This window comes from Gigantopelta aegis, chromosome 2 (assembly GCF_016097555.1).
Source record: "Gigantopelta aegis isolate Gae_Host chromosome 2, Gae_host_genome, whole genome shotgun sequence".
Lineage (NCBI taxonomy): Eukaryota > Metazoa > Mollusca > Gastropoda > Neomphalida > Peltospiridae > Gigantopelta > Gigantopelta aegis.
The window spans coordinates 31433649-31456991 of record NC_054700.1 but is presented as its reverse complement, the minus strand read 5'-3'; the positions used below and the strand labels follow the sequence as shown (position 1 = coordinate 31456991).

Below are 23343 nucleotides of genomic sequence, written 5' to 3'. Positions count from 1 at the left end.
AAAGACCAAAATGTAGGCCCATAAAACATTTAAGAACAAGGCTTCTTTTCCTTGTACCTTACAGCTAACTAGAATGGGGATTGCTTAAAAGTACAACAGTTTATTACGGTGTCCAGGTTTACAGAAAACGTAGCAGAATTAATATGAAATGGCTTATATAGCTTGCTCTGCACCTGTCATTTCTGATATTCAACCACAAAGAAAATTAAAATTCATCCTTGTTCCATAAATTATTTCAATTAATTTCCTGAAATCTGTCCTCATTTTCACTTTGTGGTATAAATCATTTCAATTGAATTTTTTTTTTTTTAATTCTTGAAATCCATCCTGGTTTTCCACATTGTCAAATAAATTCTTTTCATTAATAGAATATGTTCTGATTTTGTTTTAAATTAAAACTAATATTTTGCTTAACACTGAAGCAGTTGGTCTTGTTCTCAATGTGAATGTGCAGAGTTGTCTCCCATGGTGGAGTACACCCGAGTCCACACGGCTGGTTTCCTGAATGATTTACTGTGACGCATCATCAGCAGTACAGCTGAAACAAAAACACTATAGTTAGGTCAAAACATGGGCGCGTAAGTGTAAGGGGGAGTATAGCTAGGTCAAAACATGGGGGGGGGGAGGGGATTTACTGTGATGCATCATCAGCAGTACGGCTAAAAGAAAACAACAATCATACAGTTTGGTGAAAACACGAGTGTGTAAACCTGGGTTTTAGTACTAGCACGAGTGTGTAAACCCAGGTTTTAGTACTAGCACGAGTGTGTAAACCCGGGTTTTAGTACTAGCACGAGTGTGTAAACCCAGGTTTTAGTACTAGCACGAATGTGTAAACCCAGTGTTTTAGTACTAGCACGAGTGTGTAAAACCATGTTTTAGTACTAGCACTAGTGTGTAAACCCGGGTTTTAGTACTAGCACGAGTGTGTAAACCCAGGTTTTAGTACTAACACGAGTGTGTAAACCTTGGTTTTTGTACTAATACGAGTGTGTAAACCTGGATTTTTTAGTACTAACCCAAGTGTAAACCTGGGGTTTTCGTACTAACACAAGTGTGTAAACCTGGGGTTTTAGTACTAGCACGAGTGTGTAAACCTGGGTTTTTAGTGCTAGCACGAGTGTGTAAACCTGGGGTTTTAGTACTAACATGAGTGTGTAAACCTGGGGTTTTAGTACTAGCACGAGTGTGTAAACCTGGGGTTTTAGTACTAACACGAGTGTGTAAACCCGGGTTTTTGTACTAACACGAGTGTGTAAACCTGGGGTTTTAGTACTAACACGAGTGTGTAAACCTGGGGTTTTAGTACTAGCACGAGTGTGTAAACCTGGGGTTTTAGTACTAGCACGAGTGTGTAAACCCGGGTTTTAGTACTAGCACGAGTGTGTAAACCCGGGTTTTAGTACTAACACGAGGGTGTAAACCCCGGGCTTTTAGTACTAACACGAGGGTGTAAACCTGGGTTTTTGTACTAATACGAGTGTAAACCTGGATTTTTTAGTACTAACCCGAGTGTAAACCTGGGGTTTTTGTACTAACACAAGTGTGTAAACCTGGGGTTTTAATACTAGCACGAGTGTGTAAACCTGGGGTTTTAGTACTAACACGAGTGTGTAAACCCGGGTTTTAGTACTAACACGAGTGTAAACCTGGGGTTTTAGTACTAACACGAGTGTGTAAACCTGGGGTTTTAGTACTAGCACGAGTGTGTAAACCTGGGGTTTTAGTACTAGCACGAGTGTGTAAACCTGGGGTCTTAGTACTAGCACGAGTGTGTAAACCCGGGTTTTAGTACTAGCACGAGTGTGTAAACCCGGGTTTTAGTACTAGCACGAGTGTGTAAACCCAGGTTTTAGTACTAACACGAGGGTGTAAACCCAGGCTTTTAGTACTAACACGAGTGTGTAAACCCGGGTTTTTGTACTAATACGAGTGTAAACCTGGATTTTTTAGTACTAACCCGAGTGTAAACCTGGGGTTTTTGTACTAACACAAGTGTGTAAACCTGGGGTTTTAATACTAGCACGAGTGTGTAAACCTGGGGTTTTAGTACTAACACGAGTGTGTAAACCCGGGTTTTTAGTACTAACACGAGTGTAAACCTGGGGTTTTAGTACTAACACGAGTGTGTAAACCCGGGTTTTAGTACTAACACGAGGGTGTAAACCTGGGGTTTTAGTACTAACACGAGTGTGTAAACCTGGGGTTTTAGTACTAACACGAGTGTGTAAACCTGGGGTTTTAGTACTAGCACGAGTGTGTAAACCCAGGCTTTTAGTACTAACACGAGTGTGTAAACCTGGGGTTTTAGTACTAACACGAGTGTGTAAACCCGGGGTTTTAGTACTAACACGAGTGTGTAAACCTGGGGTTTTAGTACTAGCACGAGTGTGTAAACCTGGGGTTTTAGTACTAGCACGAGTGTGTAAACCCGGGTTTTAGTACTAACACGAGGGTGTAAACCTGGGGTTTTAGTACTAGCACGAGTGTGTAAACCCGGGTTTTAGTACTAACACGAGTGTGTAAACCTGGGGTTTTAGTACTAGCACGAGTGTGTAAACCTGGGGTTTTAGTACTAGCACGAGTGTGTAAACCTGGGGTTTTAGTACTAACACGAGGGTGTAAACCCAGGCTTTTAGTACTAACATGAGTGTGTAAACCTGAGCTTTTACTACTAACATGAGTGTGTAAATCCAGGCTTTTGTGGCTAACACGAGTGTAAACCCGGGGTTTCAGTATATATGTGAGGATATTGAAGCCATAAAGGAGGTCCTGGAGAATCAAATGCTATAATAATTACATACTCTGACATTTTTAGCATTGGTTAGGCTTTCAATCTTCATTTTATTGGAACTTGCTGAATGATATGACTTTGTGTTTCTCTTATATTGTAATTTGTGGTAAATGTGGTCATTAATTTTTTGGGGTGATGCTTTAAAAATATATACAATGTATATATAGTTAAAATTTACAATACCGACATAACTATAATCGGTGGGGGAGGGGAGGGGACATGTTGCATTAAATATAAACATTTATCCAAGGCTTACCCAGTAATTCTTGGAGATGATTAAAAAGACGTAAAAGCTGCACGACTTACATGTAAGTTTAGTTTTGCATGATTCTGACAGAGCCGTGTGTTCCAGTGATGTCAGTGTGCTGAGGAAGTCAATCACCTAAAACAAAGCAATGTGTTTTAAAAACCAAAATCTCAACCATCCAACCTACACAATGTACAGATGATTACTCACATGTGTTTGGAAAGAAAAAGAAACAAATGTTTTATTTAACGACGCACTCAACACATTTTTTTACAGTTGTATGACGTCAGACATATGGTTATGGACCACACAGATTTTGAGAGGAAACCCGTTGTCACCTCTTCATGGGCTACTCTTTCCGATGAGCAGCAAGGGATCTTTTATTTGCGCTTCCCACAGGCAGGATAGCACATACCATGATCTTTGTTGAACCAATTATGGATCACTGGTCGGTGCAAGTGGTTTACACCTACCCATTGAGCCTTGCGGAGCACTCACTCAGGGTTTGGAGTCAGTATCTGGATTAAAAATCCCATGCCTCGACTGGGATCCGAACCCAGTACCTACTAGCCTGTTGACCGATGGCCTAACCACGATGCCACTGAGGCCGGTTCACATGTGTTTGGGAACTGTATTCTTCACACTTGACTTGAATCTTTTAACATGCTCCTATCCCACAGAGGTTTTAAGCATGTCTAGCCCGGGGCTCGTCTCTGGAGGACAGAGGCCGGCTCCAGGACAGAAAATTTACGGGACAATTTTGAGTTTTAAACCAAAATATAATAGGGGAATTTAAGTATTTTGTTTGCACAATTCGAAATTAATAATAATATAATAATCCAAATAAAAATAAATTAATAAAAAATTTGGCGCTTAATTTAAGAGCGGGCAGCCAGAAAGAAAATAAACATAAAATTTATATTTAACCTTAGCCCTTGGGGAGGTAAAGAGGTTAAGGTAGGAGGTTAGGCCAAGGCCACAAGAAGTTATTTAGTGGTTGGGAGAAAGGGAGGGACACCAGGCCTATTGGGAACCATGTATTCTTCACAGATGTGAATAACACCATTCCTAAACGTGTGTGAAACATTTTGTCATCGGTGCTGAATCTAAGAGTGTCAGTATGATGAAAACTGTATTTGCATGGGGCCAGTGGTTTTATGTCTAACATACAGCAATTGTAATATTTTGTCTACAGAAAGAAGAAACCTGCTGATTTTGACATCAGAGGGTAGGTGTGAGACTAATCCGCCAACTTCTCTTGATAACAACTAACAATTAACTTACCATCCTGGACCCCATTCCACAAAACGATATTAGCACTAAGATACACTTAAGTGCATATGTTAGCTGTGCAGTTAAGGTGATCTTGGGGCCAAGATTGCTTCATGGAATGGGGCCCTGAACAGACAGCCTAGACAGCCTAGATAGCCGAGGTGTGTGCCCAAGGCAGTGTGCTTGAACTTTTAATTGATATGATCGATCCCTGTTGGTGGGCTCACTGGGATATTTCTCATTCTAGTCTGTGCACCATGACTGGTATGTCAAAGGTATGTGATATGTGGTATCCTGTCTGTGGGATGGTGCATATAAAAGATCCCTTGCTACTAATGGAAAAATGTAGTGGGTTTCCTCTCTTAGACTATATTATTATGTCAAAATTACCAAATGTTTGACATCCAATAGCCTTGTCGTTAATACAAGCTTTGACTTTTCAATTAACATAAACATGAAAATCAAGTTACTGTTATCTAACATGTTACCGTTATCTAACATGTTACCTTTGGTGAAATTTGATCCCAGGGTTCTTTCTCCATATTCTCAATACACCACAGAAGAGAGCTGAGACTGCTGGTGATCAGTTCTACTTGTGTATCCCGAGTTACATCACGTTTAGACGATGTATCGCTGTCAGTTATCAGTTCTACTTGTGTATCCTGAGTGACGTCACGTTTAGAAGATGTGTCGCTGTCAGTGATGTCCACAGATAGCAGTAGTGGCTGCAGCCCCAGTGAGTTGGCGGCTGATGACGTCGTCCATAGACCGACAGCACACGCTACGATGTCCACAGCACTCTCTATCACCTGCAAAAACCCACACACTTTTCCTAAGAGAGAATGCTATATAAGTGGCTGTTGGATATCATTTACATGTATTTTATAACATCGTACATCCAAAAGAAAATATACCAAGATTCTGAGAGACTATTGAAGAAAAACCAAAACATGTTGCATGTTCCAAAGCTATGTACTAGTATTCGTGTGTGGTGTATTCGTGTGTGGTGGTGTATTCGTGTGTGGTGTGGTGTATGCGTGTGTGGTGTATTCGTGTGTGGTGGTGTATTCGTGTGTGGTGTATTCGTGTGTGGTGTATTCGTGTGGTGTATTTGTGTGTGGTGTGGTGTATGTGTGTGTGGTGTGGTGTATGTGTGTGTGGTGTGGTGTATGAGTGTGGTGTATTTGTGTGTGGTGTGGTGTATGCGTGTGGTGTGGTGTATTCGTGTGTGGTGTGGTGTATGCGTGTGGTGTGGTGTATTCGTGTGGTGTATTTGTGTGTGGTGTGGTGTATGCGTGTGGTGTGGTGTATTTGTGTGGTGTATTTGTGTGTGGTGTGGTGTATGCGTGTGGTGTGGTGTATTCGTGTGTGGTGTATTTGTGTGTGGTGTGGTGTATGCGTGTGGTGGTGTATTTGTGTGTGGTGTATTCGTGTGTGGTGTGGTGTATGCGTGTGTGGTGTATTCGTGTGTGGTGTATTCGTGTGTGGTGTGGTGTATGTGTGTGGTGTGGTGTATGCGTGTGGTGTGGTGTATGTGTGTGTGGTGTATGCGTGTGTGGTGTATTCGTGTGTGGTGTATGCGTGTGTGGTGTGGTGTATGTGTGTGGTGTGGTGTGTGTGGTGTGGTGTATTTGTGTGTGGTGTGGTGTATGTGTGTGTGGTGTGGTGTATTCGTGTGTGGTGTGGTGTATGTGTGTGGTGTGGTGTATGCGTGTGGTGTGGTGTATGTGTGTGTGGTGTATGCGTGTGTGGTGTATTCGTGTGTGGTGTATTCGTGTGTGGTGTGGTGTATGCGTGTGGTGTGGTGTATGTGTGTGTGGTGTGGTGTATTCGTGTGTGGTGTGGTGTATGCGTGTGGTGTGGTGTATGCGTGTGTGGTGTGGTGTATTCGTGTGTGGTGTTTTGACATGTAGGGGGCAGGATGTAGCCCAGTGGTACAGTGCGCGGTTGATGCATGGTCGGTCTGGGATCGATCCCCGTCGGTGGGCCTATTGGGCTATTTCTCGTTCCATCCAGTGCACCACGACTGGTATATCAAAGGCTGTGGTATGTACTACCCTGTCTGTGGGATGGTGTATATAAAAGATCCCTTGCTGCTAATCGAAAAGAGTAGTCCCTGAAGTGGCAACAGCGGGTTTTCTCTTTCAATGTCTGTGTTGTCCGACGCCATATAACCGTAAATAAAATGTGTTGAGTGCGACGTTAAATAAAACGTTTCTTTCTTTCCAAAAATGTAGAAACATATTTAACTATCATTTCATTTCCATTATCCAAATTATAAAGGGTTTTAAACCATTTGTTATTGGAATAGTTTCTTTTGGACATCACTATAGTTTAAACATCAGAGGCAGGATATGAAGGAGTTTAATATGTGCTCTTTTTTTTTGCTTTTTTTTTTTGCAAACAGATTTTTAAATGTAGTATTCTATTTCTTACATGTCATCATAAAAGGTAAAAAAAAGAATTTTAAAATCTCTTTAGCTTATGGAACTTGGGTGTTTGCATCATCATTAGTCATCTGTATCTGTGGTGGTCACCGGCCTCGGTGGCGTCGTGGTAGGCCATCGGTCTACAGGCTGGTAGGTACTGGGTTCGGATCCCAGTCGAGGCATGGGATTTTTAATCCAGATACCGACTCCAAACCCTGAGTGAGTGCTCCGCAAGGCTCAATGGGTAGGTGTAAACCACTTACACCAACCAGTGATCCATAACTGGTTCAACAAAGGCCATGGTTTGTGCTATCCTGCCTGTGGGAAGCGCAAATAAAAGATCCCTTGCTGCTAATCGGAAGAGTAGCCCATGTAGTGGCGACAGCGGGTTTCCTCTCAAAATCTGTGTGGTCCTTAACCATATGTCTGACGCCATATAACCGTAAATAAAATGTGTTGAGTGCGTCGTTAAATAAAACATTTCTTTCTGTGGTGGTCATTTCAATGGATACTTTGGATATGACATCAAACAGATGTCTTTAAATCAATTCCCAACATATGTCATAAATTTAAACCAGCAGTCCATCAAATGGGTCTGTAAGAAAGTGGTGTTTTTTCCTTCATTTTTTTCACAAAACCTATTTTATTAATTTTGCTACCCACCTGCCATATTAGTACATGAAAAAATACACATATGTCCTAATTTTGTATAAGGTTAAAGGTAACTGGTAATAATAAATTTGTCAGTTACTTCTCAAGCATAACACATCTGTGTTTCAAGAATTTTAAATGTTACCTGATTAAGTGGTTGAGCCTGTTCAGACAGAGTTACAGTTCCTGTTGCTATGTTCTTCACGTGACCCATCAGCTCTAGCAACCACTGAAGGCGTGGCAGGGTTCCAGTACAGTCAACCTTCACAAACATACTCTGATAGAAACAGTGAGCCAACAGGCCTTGTATCACGGGGTCATTGCTGAAAACAACACTCAGTCTGTTAAGTATATTTGCAATGATCATGAACATGTATTACAGTATATATTATGATAGAAATGGTGATCCAAGAAGCCTGGAAAACTGCTGAAAATAACACACTCAGTCTGTTAAGTATATTAACATTGATCATGACACAGTCTGTTAACTTAAATGATAGTAACCCACTAATAAGACTACCAGCCATAAGACCATATTTATTAAGTTTCATTGGTGGTCTTAATAGAGGGGTTTCAATGTATGCCCACTTTTTTGTGCAATCCTTGCTTTTAAAAAAACAACAAAAAACAACAACACCCAAATCCTGCATTGTGGTAACAATTTTTGAATTTTGGTCCGACCAGACACTCACTATATATTTTAGGGAGGCTAATGAAAACAATAGACTCATTCTGTCATGGATATTTATACTGGTTATGATACGTTCTGCTAATAATATATACTAATGGATGGATGGCAGGGTTGAAAATTAGCGGTCACCCGTGGCGACCTTTATTGGCTAAGGGCGACTAGGAATTTTACAAAGGTAGTCCTTTGGGCGACCATCGACTTTGGGGTCTGGCGAGTAAGATACTAATTAAAAAAAAAAGAAACACACCAAAACTGGACCAAATGTAACAACACAACGTGTCTGTGCTGTCGCAAACTATTCTAGCAGCAGAAGACATAAACCATGCTCTATATTTAGACAGCGCCTGACTCGGCTCCTGTTGTTTTTGGCCGGGTCATTCTAAAAATAGAGCTCAAAACGTATTGAAGACAGGTATTTTTTAAATCTGCTAGTATTTGACTCATTGGAATGGACTGGTATATAGGGTTTATTCTAAAGGCCAGATAATAGATTGTCGTTGTCAATATTGTGCACACACACACAAACACACTTACATTAGTTAGAAAATATTAATTTCAGGCCATTGTCCATTTGCGTCAAAAGGGAACCGATGAATTGGCATGCAACTTCACAAAGAGTAAAGATAAAATTGATATAAAAATTATTAATTTATTAAATATTAAATTCATGCCATCTCAAATATAAAAAAAAATTGGGGAGGGGTAAATTAAAAAATACATATTTACAAATTACCATCAAACTGCATAGATTAAATCTTCTTTTCTGATATAGGTTTACGGCAATTGATGGCAAATCCAAGGTAATCTGAACAACAAAATCGTAATACATGATGAGAGCTGTGTCTCTGCACACGCAATGCAGTCGAATGGGCATTTGGCAAAATAGTGTATGATTCCATGGAGAACAGCCACTCCCGAGGAAATCCTTTACTGGATATTTTACCAGTCTTGCATCGCTACAAAGAGGACTGCCAATCCCAGACTAACTTAATAAAGCACACGCGGTTCTACATTTAGTCTCTTTGTACTGCATTATTTATTTTACATACGAGACAATTCAAGTCATGCTGCATACCCTGTCTGTTCTAGCACCCCTGTCTGTTCTAGCACCCGTCTTCACCCTGTCTGTTCTAGCACCCATGTCTGTTCTAGCACCCCTGTTTGTTCTAGCACCCCTGTCTTCACCCCTGTGTTAGACGAGACATAGCCCAGTGGTAAAATGCTCGCTTGATGCGCAGTCAATTTAGGACCACAGCTGGTACATAAAAGGCCGTGGTATGTACTATCCTGTCTATGGGATGGTGCATATAAAAGATCCCTTGCTGCTAATAGAAAAGAGTAGCCCATGAAGTAGCAACAGCGGGTTTCCTCCCATAATATCTGTGTGGTCCTTAACCATATGTCCGGCGCCATATAACCGTAAATAAAATGTGTTGAGTGCATCGTTAAATAAACAATTTTCTTCACACCTGTATTAAAAATGAGATTTAATCTGTATAATTTAATGGTAATATGTAAAAATACAAACACTTTTATTTATACTGGATTTCTTTTTTAAAAAATATTGTTTGAGTTGGTATGGGTTTAAAACTTCATAACATATTTGTATATGAATTCATCGGTTTCCTTTTGAAGCAAACAGACTGTATACGGTGAGCAGATGATTATTATTCAGTAAACAACATTCTAGTTTTTATCTTTGCTGTGCAGTTAAATTTTATTGTGATAATTAGAGGGCTAGTTAAATTTGAGAAGGGCCAGTAAGAGTTTTCTTCAACAGGCCCTGTTGGCGACCATGGTTTTGACATTAATTTTCAACCCTGGGATGGGTGTATGAGAAATTGTTTTGATACTTGACTTCTTACCAACACCGACTCCTCCACATGGAGTCTATTGCCAGGTTGAGAAGTGCACAGGGTTGTCTCCCATTGGCCACAGCATAGCACCGCACAAAGACGCCCTTCAGCTGTGTGTCTGATTGGTTGAAATCATTCTCGGTGATCCTATCAAATGTCTCGTCTGGCAGGTTACACAGACACTCGGCCATTAGACGGTACAGATCCAGCTGCAAGAATCGCCAAGAATAATTAATCTTTTGATTACCCATATGGTTCATATCAACATAGCCTACTACAATATAGAATGGAATGTAGCACCTCCACATTGTACAATGATGTCATATGACTGGCACACAACACCTTCACATTGTACAAGATGTCATATGACCGACACAATGACCTAACCTAACACCTCAACATTGTACAATGATGTCATATGACTGGTACACTTTGACCTAACCTAACACCTCAACATTGTACAATGACAAAAGTTTGTTTTATTTAACGATGCCACTAGAGCACATTGATTTTTTATCTTATCATCAACTATTGGACGTCAAACATATGGTCATTCTACAGTTTTTTAGAGGAAACCCACTGTCACCACAAAGGCTACTCTTTTATGACCGGCAGCAAGGGAAACCCGCTGTCGCCACTACATGGGGTACTCTTTCCGATTAGCAGCAAGGGATTTTTTATTTGCGCTTCCCACAGGCAGGATAGCACAAACCATGGCCTTTGTTAAACCAGTTATGGATCACTGGTTGGTGCAAGTGGTTTACACCTACCCATTGAGCCTTGTGGAGCACTCACTCAGGGTTTGGAGTTAGTATGTGGATTAAAAATGTCATGCCTCGACTGGGATCCAAACCCAGTACCTACCAGCCTGTAGACCGATGGCTTAACCACGGCGCCACCGAGGCCAGTCCTTTGTATAATGATGTCATATGACTGGCACACAATGACCTCACATAACACATCCACATTGTACCATGATGCCGTATGACTGGCACACTATGACCTAACCTAATACATCCACATTGTATCATGATGTCATGCGACTGACACACTTTGACTTAACCTAACACCTCAACATTGTACAATGATGTCATATGGCTGGCACACTTTGACCTAACCTAACATCTCAATATCATACAATGATGTCATATGACTGGCACACAATGACCTAACCTAACACCTCCACATGGTACAATGATGTATGACTGGCACACTATGGCCTATAACCTAACACCTCCACATTGTACAATGATGTATGACTGACACACTATGGCCTAACCTAACACCTCCACATTATACAATGATGTATGACTGGCACACTTTGACCTAACCTAACACCTCAACATTATACAATGATGTATGACTGGCACACTTTGACCTAACCTAACACCTCAACATTGTACAATGATGTATGACTGGCACACTTTGACCTAACCTAACACCTCAACATTGTACAATGATGTATGACTGGCACACTTTGACCTAACCTAACACCTCAACATTGTACAATGATGTATGACTGGCACACTTTGACCTAACCTAACACCTCAACATTGTACAATGATGTATGACTGGCACACTTTGACCTAACCTAACACCTCAACATTGTACAATGATGTATGACTGGCACACTTTGACCTAACCTAACACCTCAACATTGTACAATGATGTATGACTGGCACACTTTGACCTAACCTAACACCTGGAAAAGTTCCTGAAGACGAACACTGACGTATACTTTTACTCATTCCATCACCCCCTCCCCGAAAACGTTCCTGCAGATAAATCTCCAAGTATTCTCTTACCCATTCCACCCCCTGGAAACGTTCCTGCAGACAACACCCATGAATCCTCGTACCCACTCCACCCCCTGAAAACATTCCTGGAGACAACACCCATGAATCCTCTTACCCACTCCACCCCCTGGAAACATTCCTGTAGACAACACACATGAATCCTCTTACCCACTCCACCCCCTGGAAACGTTCCTGTAGACAATACCCATGAATTCTCTTACCCACTCAACCCCCTGGAAACGTTCCTGTAGACTACCCATGAATTCTCTTACCCACTCAACCCCCTGGAAACATTCCTGTTGACAATACCCATGAATTCTCTTACCCACTCCACCCCCTGGAAATGTTCCTGTAGACAATACCCATGAATTCTCTTACCCACCCCACCCCCTGGAAACATTCATGCAGAGAACACACATGAATCCTCTTACCCACTCCACCTCCTGGAAATGTTCCTGCAGACAACACCCATAAATCCTCTTACCCACTCCACCCCCTGGAAACTTTTCCACAGATAACACACATGAATCCTCTTACCCACTCCACCCCTGGAAACTTTCCTGCAGACAACACCCATAAATCCTCTTACCCACTCCACCCCCTGGAAATGTTCCTGCAGAGAACACCCATAAATCCTCTTACCCACTCCACCCCTGGAAACGTTCCTGCAGAGAACACCCATAAATCCTCTTACCCACTCCACCCCCTGGAAACTTTCCTGCAGACAACACCCATGAATCCTCTTACCCACTCCACCCCCTGGAAACGTTCCTGCAGAGAACACCCATAAATCCTCTTACCCACTCCACCCCCTGAAAACTTTCATGCAGACAACACCCATGAATTCTCTTACCCACTCAACCCCCTGGAAACATTCCTGTTGACAATACCCATGAATTCTCTTACCCACTCCACCCCCTGGAAATGTTCCTGTAGACAATACCCATGAATTCTCTTACCCACCCCACCCCCTGGAAACATTCATGCAGAGAACACACATGAATCCTCTTACCCACTCCACCTCCTGGAAATGTTCCTGCAGACAACACCCATAAATCCTCTTACCCACTCCACCCCCTGGAAACTTTTCCACAGATAACACACATGAATCCTCTTACCCACTCCACCCCTGGAAACTTTCCTGCAGACAACACCCATAAATCCTCTTACCCACTCCACCCCCTGGAAATGTTCCTGCAGAGAACACCCATAAATCCTCTTACCCACTCCACCCCTGGAAACGTTCCTGCAGAGAACACCCATAAATCCTCTTACCCACTCCACCCCCTGGAAACTTTCCTGCAGACAACACCCATGAATCCTCTTACCCACTCCACCCCCTGGAAACGTTCCTGCAGAGAACACCCATAAATCCTCTTACCCACTCCACCCCCTGAAAACTTTCATGCAGACAACACCCATGAATCCTCTTACCCACACCACCCCCTGGAAATGTTCCTGCATAGAACATCCATGAATCTTCTTACCCACTCCACCCCCTGGAAACATTCCTGCAGACAACACCCATGAATCCTCTTACCCACTCCACCCCCTGGAAACGGTCCTGCAGACAACACCCATGAATCCTCTTACCCACTCCACCCCCTGGAACCGTTCCTGCAGACAACACCCATGAATTCTCTTACCAACTCCATCCCCTGGAAACTTTCCTGCAGATAACACCCATGAATTCTCTTACCCACTCCACCCCCTGGAACCGTTCCTGCAGACAACACCCATGTCCGAGTCTGTGAACTATCACTGACCTGCATGTTTGCTGGCATCAGTTTGTAGATGAAGCCCACGGCCTGGTACATGATGGCAGTGACAGACTCCGGGGGGTCCTTCACCATCAGCCCCTGCTTCACACCCTCCAGCAGAGCAGTGCATTGTGGGACATTTGGTGAAGAAAATGCCTCAGTGCTGCCGTGTTCAATGAAGGAATTTAGAATCTCTGGCGACAGACACTTGATAAGATGTGGAAGGGAGTTGTATAAAACTACCAAGCAGTCAGACTGAAAAATTAAACACAAAAACTTTATCATTTTGTCTTGTCATCAATTTAATACTTAGCCTGACCTCTCACCAAGTACATTCTCATTTCCATGAATCATTCAAACATCCTAACAACCTGTCAAAATACCTATAACATTCTATTATGTGAATGGTCCCTGTGTTTGTGTTGATTTCATTCTCATTTCCATGGATCATTCAAACATCCTAACAACCTGTCAGATAGCTATGATATTCCATGGTGCCATGAACACTTTCTCCTTATTTCTCCTTCATTCTTACATAAGTATATTTCTTCTTCAAAGAACAAACTGGTTTGAACATTCCAACAGTCAATCAGTTGGCTGTAATTCTCCACATTGTCAATGGTTTCTGTTTCCCAGGGGGACATCTGGGGTATTTTAAATGTGTTTTTTTTTACCATTTTAAAAATGTTGGCAAGGATGTTCATTATCTTTGAAAATAAGAGGCTGTTCGAAAAGAAGTAGCTTGCTATAATTAATTAATGCAGAGAGATTTAATACACATGTGTAACTGTCAGCATGAAAATAGGAGGCTGTAGTGGCAATACTAGCCAACACAAATGTTGGCTATATGAGTGCTAAGGTGGGGGTGAGAAGTGAGTCTAGAGTGTGAGTATTAACAAGATTAAATGATTTACTTAAATGGGGGTGAGAAGTGAGTCTAGAGTGTGAGTATTAACAAGATTAAATGATTTACTTCAACTGAGTGCGGGAAGTGATTCTAGAGTGTGAGTATTAACAAGATTAAATGATTTACTTAAATGGGTGTGGGAAGTGAGTCTAGAGTGTGAATATTAACTGGATTAAATGATTTACTTAAATGGGGGTGTGAAGTGAGTCTAGAGTGTGAGTATTAACAAGATTAAATGATTTACTTAAATGGGGGTGTGAAGTGAGTCTAGAGTGTGAGTATTAACAAGATTAAATGATTTACTTCAATGGGTGTGGGAAGTGAGTCTAGAGTGTGAGTATTAACAAGATTAAATTACTTACTTCCAGTGTGTTGATGAGAGGAGCTGTGAGCCATGTTGACAGAAACATGGCCGCCGTGACGGACGATGAACTCTGAACCACGGCCAGTCGTAGAGAAAGACACTGCACGTCAACACCTGGACACAAACAAGAACATTAAAACTAAACATCTCACTCAAATATATTCATATGGTTCTAAATCATTTTAAAGTTACGCTTTCTAGAGAAAATGTTCAGTAGATGGAATTACATACACATTGAAGCTTTATGATGATTTTAATGATGATAATGTTAAGATTTAGATGACATGATGATGATATAGATGATGGTGGTGATGATGTAGATACAGTGGATGATGATGATAAAACATAACATCAACTTTAAATTTTAATGTTCAAGTCCTGGGTCATAAAATCAGCTCTTTGGTCTGCCTTTTAACAAGAAAAATTAATTAATTAAGGAAGTTAATGTTTTATTTAACGACACACTCAACACATTTTATTTATGGTTATATGGTATCATACATATGGTTAAGGACCACACAGATATTGAGAGAGGAAATCCGCAATTGCCACTTCATGGGCTACTCTTTTCGATTAGCAGCAAGGGATCTTTTATATGCACTATCCCATAGACAGGTTAGCACATACTACGACCTTTGATGTACCAGTTGTGGTGAGAAATTAATGAGGAAATCTAAAAGGGAAAACCCACAGTTATAATAAGTCTGGTAATTACATTATTACAATTTTTACTGATTAGCTGCATTCTTTTTCTAATTTTATTTCATTTCAACTTATTTTTGCGCTTATATCCAATTAAGGTTCAAGCACGCTGTCCTGGGCACACACCTCAGCAATCTGGACTGTCTGTCCAGGACAGTGGGTTAGTTGTTAGTGGATAGTGAGAGAGAAGAGGGTATAGTGGTCATACACCTACCCAATGAGCAGTTAAAACTCGCTCTGGGTGGGAGCCAGTACCGGGCTGTGAACCCTGTACTTACCAGCCTTATGTCCGATGGCTTAACCACGACACCACTGAGGCCGGTTCCTTTTCTCAAATTAGACTATTCAATAATTACCAAAGTCAAGTCTCATAAAAGGGGAGAGCACTCCAGCCCAGTTTAGTGGTGGCATCACTTGTTTGACCTCCTCCAACAAAGCTGTCAAGACGACCTTCACATGTTCTTTTGGCACAAACTCGGGACCTGAAAGCCATATATCATACTTGTCATGAATTCAGTGAAATGGAGAATACAGAATTATTGACATTAAATACATGTACAAACTTACATTATAATTTTAAAATGAAAAAAAAAAGGTTGTTTTATTTAACGATGCCACTAGAGCACATTGATTTTTTATCTTATCATCGGCTATTGGACGTCAAACATATGGTCATTCTGACACTGTTTTCTGGAGGAAACCTGCTGTTGCCACATAGGCTACTCTTCCACAACAGGCAGCAAGGGATCGTTTATTTGCGCTTCCCACAGGCAGGATAGCACAAACCATGGCCTTTGTTGAACCAGTTATGGATCACTGGTTGGTGCAAGTGTTTACACCTACCATTGAGCCTTGTGGAGCACTCACTCAGAGTTTGGAGTCGATATCTGGATTGAAAACCCTATGCCTCGACTGGGATCCGAACCCAGTACCTACCAGCCTGTAGACCGATGGCCTAACCACGACGCTACTGAGGCCGGTAATTTTAAAATGATGAACTCGAGTACTCAACATGAAAATTAAAAAAGGTTTTTACTTCTCCATTATGTTTTATAGCTGAATAGTGAAACAAATATAAACTTATCCTTGATTATTGTAAATTGGCTCAAATTAAAATTAATAATGAGTTATAACTTACAACTTAAAATCATGTTTTGTATTTAATATAAAAAGAAGAAAAACACCATTGTACAAACATATTAACATGTTGGTAGATATTTAACATGTATGGATTCAACACACAAAGTAGGCACTTACAAATTATTGTAATTAAATTTGATACATATCCCCTCCATAATCATGGAGGGGATATGTACAGCTAGAACCCATGAATGTGTCTTTATATATAGGCTACGCTTGTTGACCAGTACCATATGTTAACATTAATAGATATAAATACTGGGTGGTTTTTTAAAAAAACATGAACAGCTTAAAAGGCCAAGGCTGAATAAACACAATAAAATGAAACACGGCCATGCTAATACTACCTCGTTTTCCTGCTTCTAGCAAAAGCTCCACAACTGATCTGAGGATACTACTTTCTGGAAGGTAGGCATAACTTGGAGGTGCTGAAAATAAAATATATTTATCATGCAACTACATACATGTACATGTATAGTTTTCTAGTGCCCTAATAACATGTGAAATCAAAACTTTATCACAATATCAACCTGTTGCTAACCACATAACATTGCATAGTTAAGTCTTTTCAGATCACTCGGAATAATTCTACATACTTTGGGAGTACCATGCTATTAAACTTTACACTTGTGTTGCAATATATTAATACGTTCTAAGCAATATTTGTGTTACAATAAAATGGATATGTAAGTGTTTATGAACTATGGATGGATATATTTATTGCAAATTATTAAGTGAAGTAATTAATCCACTGATGTTTGAAAACTTACTTGACGACAACAACAAGCAAGGAGTATCGTGAAACTGATCAAGGTGCAATGTGACATGTGGAGTAACACAGATGGATTTTGTTGTTTGTTTAGAATCAAGATCTATTCACCAATGACCAGATGGATTTTATTGTCTAGAATCATGATCTACTCAGTACTGACAGATGGATTTTGTCTAGAATCATGATCTACTCACCACTGACTCAGATGTATTTTGTTGTTTAGAATCATGATCTACTTATCATGTACTGACTGTACTTTGTCTAGAATCATGATCTACTCACCACCGACTCAGATGTACTTTGTCTAGAATCATGATCTACTTACCACCAACTCAGATGTACTTTGTCTAGAATTATGATGTACTTATCATGTACTGACTGTACTTTGTCTAGAATCATGATCTACTCACCACTGACTAAGATGTACTTTGTCAAGAATCATGATCTACTTATCATGTACTGACTGTACTTTGTTTAGAATCATGATCTACTCACCACTGGCTCAGATGTACTTTGTCTAGAATTATGGTCTACTTACCACTGGCTCAGATGTACTGTCTAGAATCGTGATCAACTCAACACTGACTCAGATGTACTTTGTTGTTTAGAATCATGATCTACTCACCACTGGATGTACTTTGTTTACAATCATGATCTACTCACCACTGGCCCGCGTCTCAGACACAGAACATGCCGACAGGTAGAGGTGACCCAGCATCCATGCCGCATTACACTGAATGCCGAGATCGGTATCCATGGAGATGACCTGAGATGCCATCTTGATGACTTTGCTGATATTGACATCAGCACCAACTACAGCCGAACTGCTGCTCTGAACCTGACAAGACAAAGAAAATATTGATATAAAACAGTTAAAAACTAGGGTTTGTCGCTTTAATGCTATACAGCATGCAAACTATGGTGTGATCTTTAGGCTCACTGACAGCACTGATTCTTTATAAAAGGGAATTATTTTTGTGGTGTATTAAGTCTACAATCAAACTGTCATGTGGTGGTTTTTGCATGAAATGCCCCATAAGCTATTTCCCTCTGTGGTATACAGTTGGCCAATCAGAATATATATGCAGATTACCAATTAGAGTAGAGTATACATAGACAGCCAAACAGACCAATCAGAATATATATACCAACCGAAACAAGTGTTCTTTCTGAGCCAACCAAAGCCATCAAGCCATTCAGAGCTGCAACCTTTTCCAGTGGTGTGTTCTGGAGAAAATGAGATAAAACAATGTTGGCACAACAATTAATTTTCCCCATCATAGTCAAGTCATGAAAATGGACACTAACTTCTTTTAATCTACAAACCTGTAACACATCTGTATAAAGTTACAATAAAATGAAACAAGAGTTTGTTATGTTGAAACAGGAAGATACAGTTGCTCATACTAAGACTATATTTATTTGTCAGTTTACAATATAACGCCTGTTCTTCTACTGACCTCTGATGACAATACATTCATCCAATCAGTCATCAGCTTGTTACTCTTCTGACCAATGGTAGGATGGCTTGCTCGGCCCAGACTGTAACACAACATTCCAAGAGCCAAACTCAGTCCAGTGACCTGTAGAAAACCCCCAAAAAACAATTCTTAATAAAATCAGAACCTGGTTAGTACATGCAGTTTATACATGTGAATTTCTGGGATTCAAAAACTATCATTCTTACTATCTACACATTACTACATAAAACCACTAACTATTTACATCAATGCATGATGCCACTGTTTGATTGAAACATATTTGATTGCTTCTCAAACACAAAATGATTAGGCACAAGTTTTCATCAGGCTTAACAGGGGCGAGACATAGCCCAGTGGTAAAGTGCTCGCTTGATGCGTGGTCGGTTTGGGATCGATTCCCGTCAGTGGGCCCATTGGGCTATTTCTCGCTCCAGCCAGTGCACCATGACTGGTGCATCAAAGGCCATGGTATGTGCCTATGTCTATGGGATGGTGCATATAAAAAATCCCTTGCTGCTAATCGAAAAAAATAGCCCATGCTGTGTGGTCCTTAGCCATATGTCCGACGCCATATAACCATAAATAAAATGTGTTGAGTGCGTCGTTAAATAAAATATTTCCTTCCTTCTTCCATCAGGCTTCTGGCTATCCAGAGAAGGGATCCGGGACAGACATGCCCGAAACCTTAGTAGTACAGGAGTATGTTAAAATATATCAGACTCGGACTCAGACTCAGACAACTTTCCAAACTCACTAGGCCTTCTCCATAATACATACATAATCACAATAATGATATATTTATTAGGCCCACAGGAACTGCATGGCTAGGGAGCCTTGTGCCCCCTCCCCTCCTCTCTACACCACCACAAATGAAGATGACAAATATGTATGGTTTTTTGTCCTACTTTATATGAATAAAGAAAAGAAATCTGGCTTGTGCCCCCATCCCCCACCAGTGATTGTGCCCCCCGATTTTCCCACTAGAGATTGTGCTCCCCAATCCATATATCGTTCCTATAGGCCTGTTTATATAATTTAACATGTTTATATAATTTACATTTTACAAAGAAAGAAAGAAAGAACTTTTATCACAAAGCACATGTACATATCAGAACATGAGAAATAATGTCAACACCGCCCCATTACACTACCTGTGGATGTTCAAGATGCAGTCTGTGTAGACTATCAACTGTGGCGTTCACCCTCTCTATTGTCAAGTTGTTGGAACCAAACGCTCGGCCAGATATACATGCTAAGCTTACACATATTGCCTGAAAACAATAATCAATGTAAGTAACACATTTAAACTGCAGGTTTTTATTTGTCAAATTATGTTACATCATTATATTATATATACCATAATATCCACTCTTAACAAAATGATTGCAAGTTCAAGACTTAATAAAAGTTCTATAAAAATATCAACTCATAAGACCACACTTTTTTTTTTTCTTGGATTACGGATCCGCCGACGTTAATTTTGCCAAAATGAAAAAATAATAATTCAGTTTTCAGCCAATTTTTTATTTTATTTTCCCGCCTACTTATGATTTTTACAGTGGCGGTGTCGGGAAATACGAAATAAATAAAAATACAAGCCTTGAAATATGAAGCTAAATCAGTATTTACAAGCCCATCCAATTCAAACTCCGTAAGATTTTGTTGGTGCACTTTCAGATTCGATCCGGAAGTATTTTATTTGTTGCGGTGCAACCTGGAGTGGAGTTGTATATAGAAAAGTGGAATTCAATCCCATCTGAAATGGAGTGCTGAAGCATCGTTCTCTCTCTTGACATTTCATTAATTAATTAATATGTTTATTTAAATTTTATGTTGATGGATTTTTATTAAAAGTAGTACAAAGTATGTTTTGAATGGTGTTAATACTTAATTTATACCCAACTCCGACTTTGCTGTAATTTCATTTCATCCGTCGACAAGTTCGGAATTTAGACCAAAGTCATTCAGTATGGCCAATATACGTCACAAAACAACGTGTTGACATCATTGTTTTAACTGAAATCGGTTGTCTTACTGAAAACATCCGTAATACAAAAAAAATAAAAATAACAACAGGAATTGGGTGAATTTTATTTTTTATTTTTATTCCATCCTCCGACATTGCCTCCTTCAAAAAAAATCCGTAATCCTAAAAAAAAAGAAAAATGTGTGGCCTAATGATTATCTTACAACAATTTTGGTGTGTGTGTATGTACATAATGTATACAAAATGTTAGCAGTGTGTTGGTTAGTCAGTAATGTATTAGTTTAAAAATGTTATATTAATTTCAAAATAATTACACTGAAAAAGCAAGTAAAAAATATATTTTTTTAAATAATAATCATAGCTGCTACTTGGTTTTTGGATTATTGATTGTGCAAATTGCTTTCTTTGTGGACATTTTTGGGCCAGTTCAAGATTTCTTTAACAACCCTAGGACTTGTTTGTATTTTGCATGGAGAAATAATATTTCTGTGTGGTAATGGTTTTGATTCCAATAATGCTTGTTCAATGTTATACATTTGGAACCAAAAAACATATATATATATTTATCATATATTAGATAGTGCAATCACAGTATGTGATATTATCAGATCACATGCTTTCTGAATTTGATAACTTTACAAATTAGATGTAAATTAATCAAGGTCACAGCACTACGTTTATTGACATATAATGGTGACAGTCCATAACTGACGTATGCATTCATAGTCATCAAACAAAAACATTTCAATAGCAACTTTACACCGTCAATATCATATATTAGGAATAAAAATAATGTATTATGCTCGCATAATACAATTTTTATTCCTAATATATGATACTGACGATACTGAAAAACACATCACCTCAAACTCTGACTGTTTGACATCAGTGTGATCCAACAATCCCATGAGTTTCTCCTGAATGCTGGCAACATGCACTCGGGAATCGGTCTTGCCTTCTTCACATAAACCACTGATTGCCAGTCCAAGACCTAGCAGACTGCCAGACCGGTTCTCTAGATCTGTTGCTAAGCAACAGTCCTCCAGAATCTCAAGACTTTTCCACACTTCAACCATGCCCTGTAAAAGTATTTAGTAACATTAATTGAACAAAATATCTTATCATAAACATTTTTAAAAATAGCTATTTTTGTCTGTTTGTTTCTAATATAAACTTCACAGGTCTAAAATAAAGAAATGTCAAAACCAATAAAGATCTTAAAAGATAATTTTCATTGTTTAGGTCTTAAACTAATTACCACAAACAAGTGGATAGTTTGGACAATTAAAGATATACTTTAAACATTTGTTTCATCACTGTTTTTCTGAATTACCTTCATACATTTTATTGTTACTTTACTGGTACAGTGAAATTCATTAATAAACAAAACACAAATTCTGCTGGTGCAAATTAAAAGATGCCGGACCAAACATGATTGGTTAACTCAAACTAATGTGTCAATATAAATGTAAAATAATGGCCAGTCCAACAAACAAAACATTTCCTGGCCTGTGGCCATGTTGACTGGCTAAAACCAGTCAAGAAGATGTTATTTTAACCCCAATCATACTGACCATGATTTTTTAATCTCAATTTCCCAAGAACAATACATAGAATCTGGAAATCTGCTGAAGGTACTGCTGCCTAGCAACATTTAAGATAAAAGACTTAAATTTGTAGAAAACCCCCCCAAAAACGTATGATATGAAACTGCATACTTTTGTTCCTCCCAGATTTGAAAAGTGTTCTTCAAAGAGTCTCCCAAGAAACATGCCGAGAGCAAGACCCGAGTAAAACTGGAACACTGGAGAGGAGTCCTTCGCTGCTTTCCCTGGAAGGCCTTGTGTGATCATGATGAGGATTTTATAAATCCTCTCTGTATCCATGGTGATGAGGATGGGAATCAGCTCAGCTAGAGCGAGACAGGCAGAGGATCTCGCGAGGAGGCTCGCCTGGATACGATCAGTCGCACTTCTCTGATGATTATAACAGGAAATTAGTATTATCATGAATTAGATTATATGCATGTACATAGATTTAGAACACTGTACTAAGATTTAAAACACAGTTCTTAGAATAGAACACACTACTTAGAAGTATTGTACTTAGATTTAGAACACAGTATTGAGATTTAGAACACTGTACTAAGATTTAAAACACAGTGCTTAGAGTAGAACACACCAGTAGATTTAGAGTACTGTACTTAGGATTTAGAGTACTGTACTTAGATTTAGAGTAATGTACTTAGATTTAGAACTCTGTATTGAGAGTTAGAACACTGTATTGAGATTTTGAACAGTGTATTTGGATTTAAAAACCTGTACTTGAATTTAGAACAGTGTACTAGAGATTAAAACACCATGCTTATTTAGAACATTGTACAGTTTTATTTATGGAACAGTGTATTTAAAATTAGAATGTTGTACTTAAGATTACAAGACTGTACTTAGATTGTGGTCATTGTACTTAGCTTTAGCTACAGAGGTCGCATAAA

At 39.6% G+C, this 23343-nt stretch overlaps 1 protein-coding gene across 1 annotated transcript in view; it reads right to left on the bottom strand.

The window, feature by feature from the left end:
- The window catches only part of LOC121383699 (focadhesin-like), a 578322-nt gene that overhangs the window by 594 nt on the left and 554385 nt on the right, over nt 1-23343 (bottom strand). The window contains exons 24-38 of the mRNA XM_041513796.1: nt 22568-22825; nt 21713-21928; nt 20014-20133; nt 18842-18964; nt 18534-18608; nt 18045-18219; nt 16957-17037; nt 15826-15951; nt 14766-14881; nt 13503-13751; nt 9950-10149; nt 7539-7716; nt 4820-5122; nt 3101-3176; nt 1-538 (exon numbers count right to left, since the gene is read on the bottom strand). The exon at nt 1-538 is cut by the window's left edge and continues 594 nt beyond it. Coding sequence (XP_041369730.1) covers nt 438-538; nt 3101-3176; nt 4820-5122; nt 7539-7716; nt 9950-10149; nt 13503-13751; nt 14766-14881; nt 15826-15951; nt 16957-17037; nt 18045-18219; nt 18534-18608; nt 18842-18964; nt 20014-20133; nt 21713-21928; nt 22568-22825 — 2397 coding nt within the window. The 3' untranslated portion in view covers nt 1-437. The remainder of the gene's footprint in view (nt 539-3100; nt 3177-4819; nt 5123-7538; nt 7717-9949; nt 10150-13502; nt 13752-14765; nt 14882-15825; nt 15952-16956; nt 17038-18044; nt 18220-18533; nt 18609-18841; nt 18965-20013; nt 20134-21712; nt 21929-22567; nt 22826-23343) is intronic.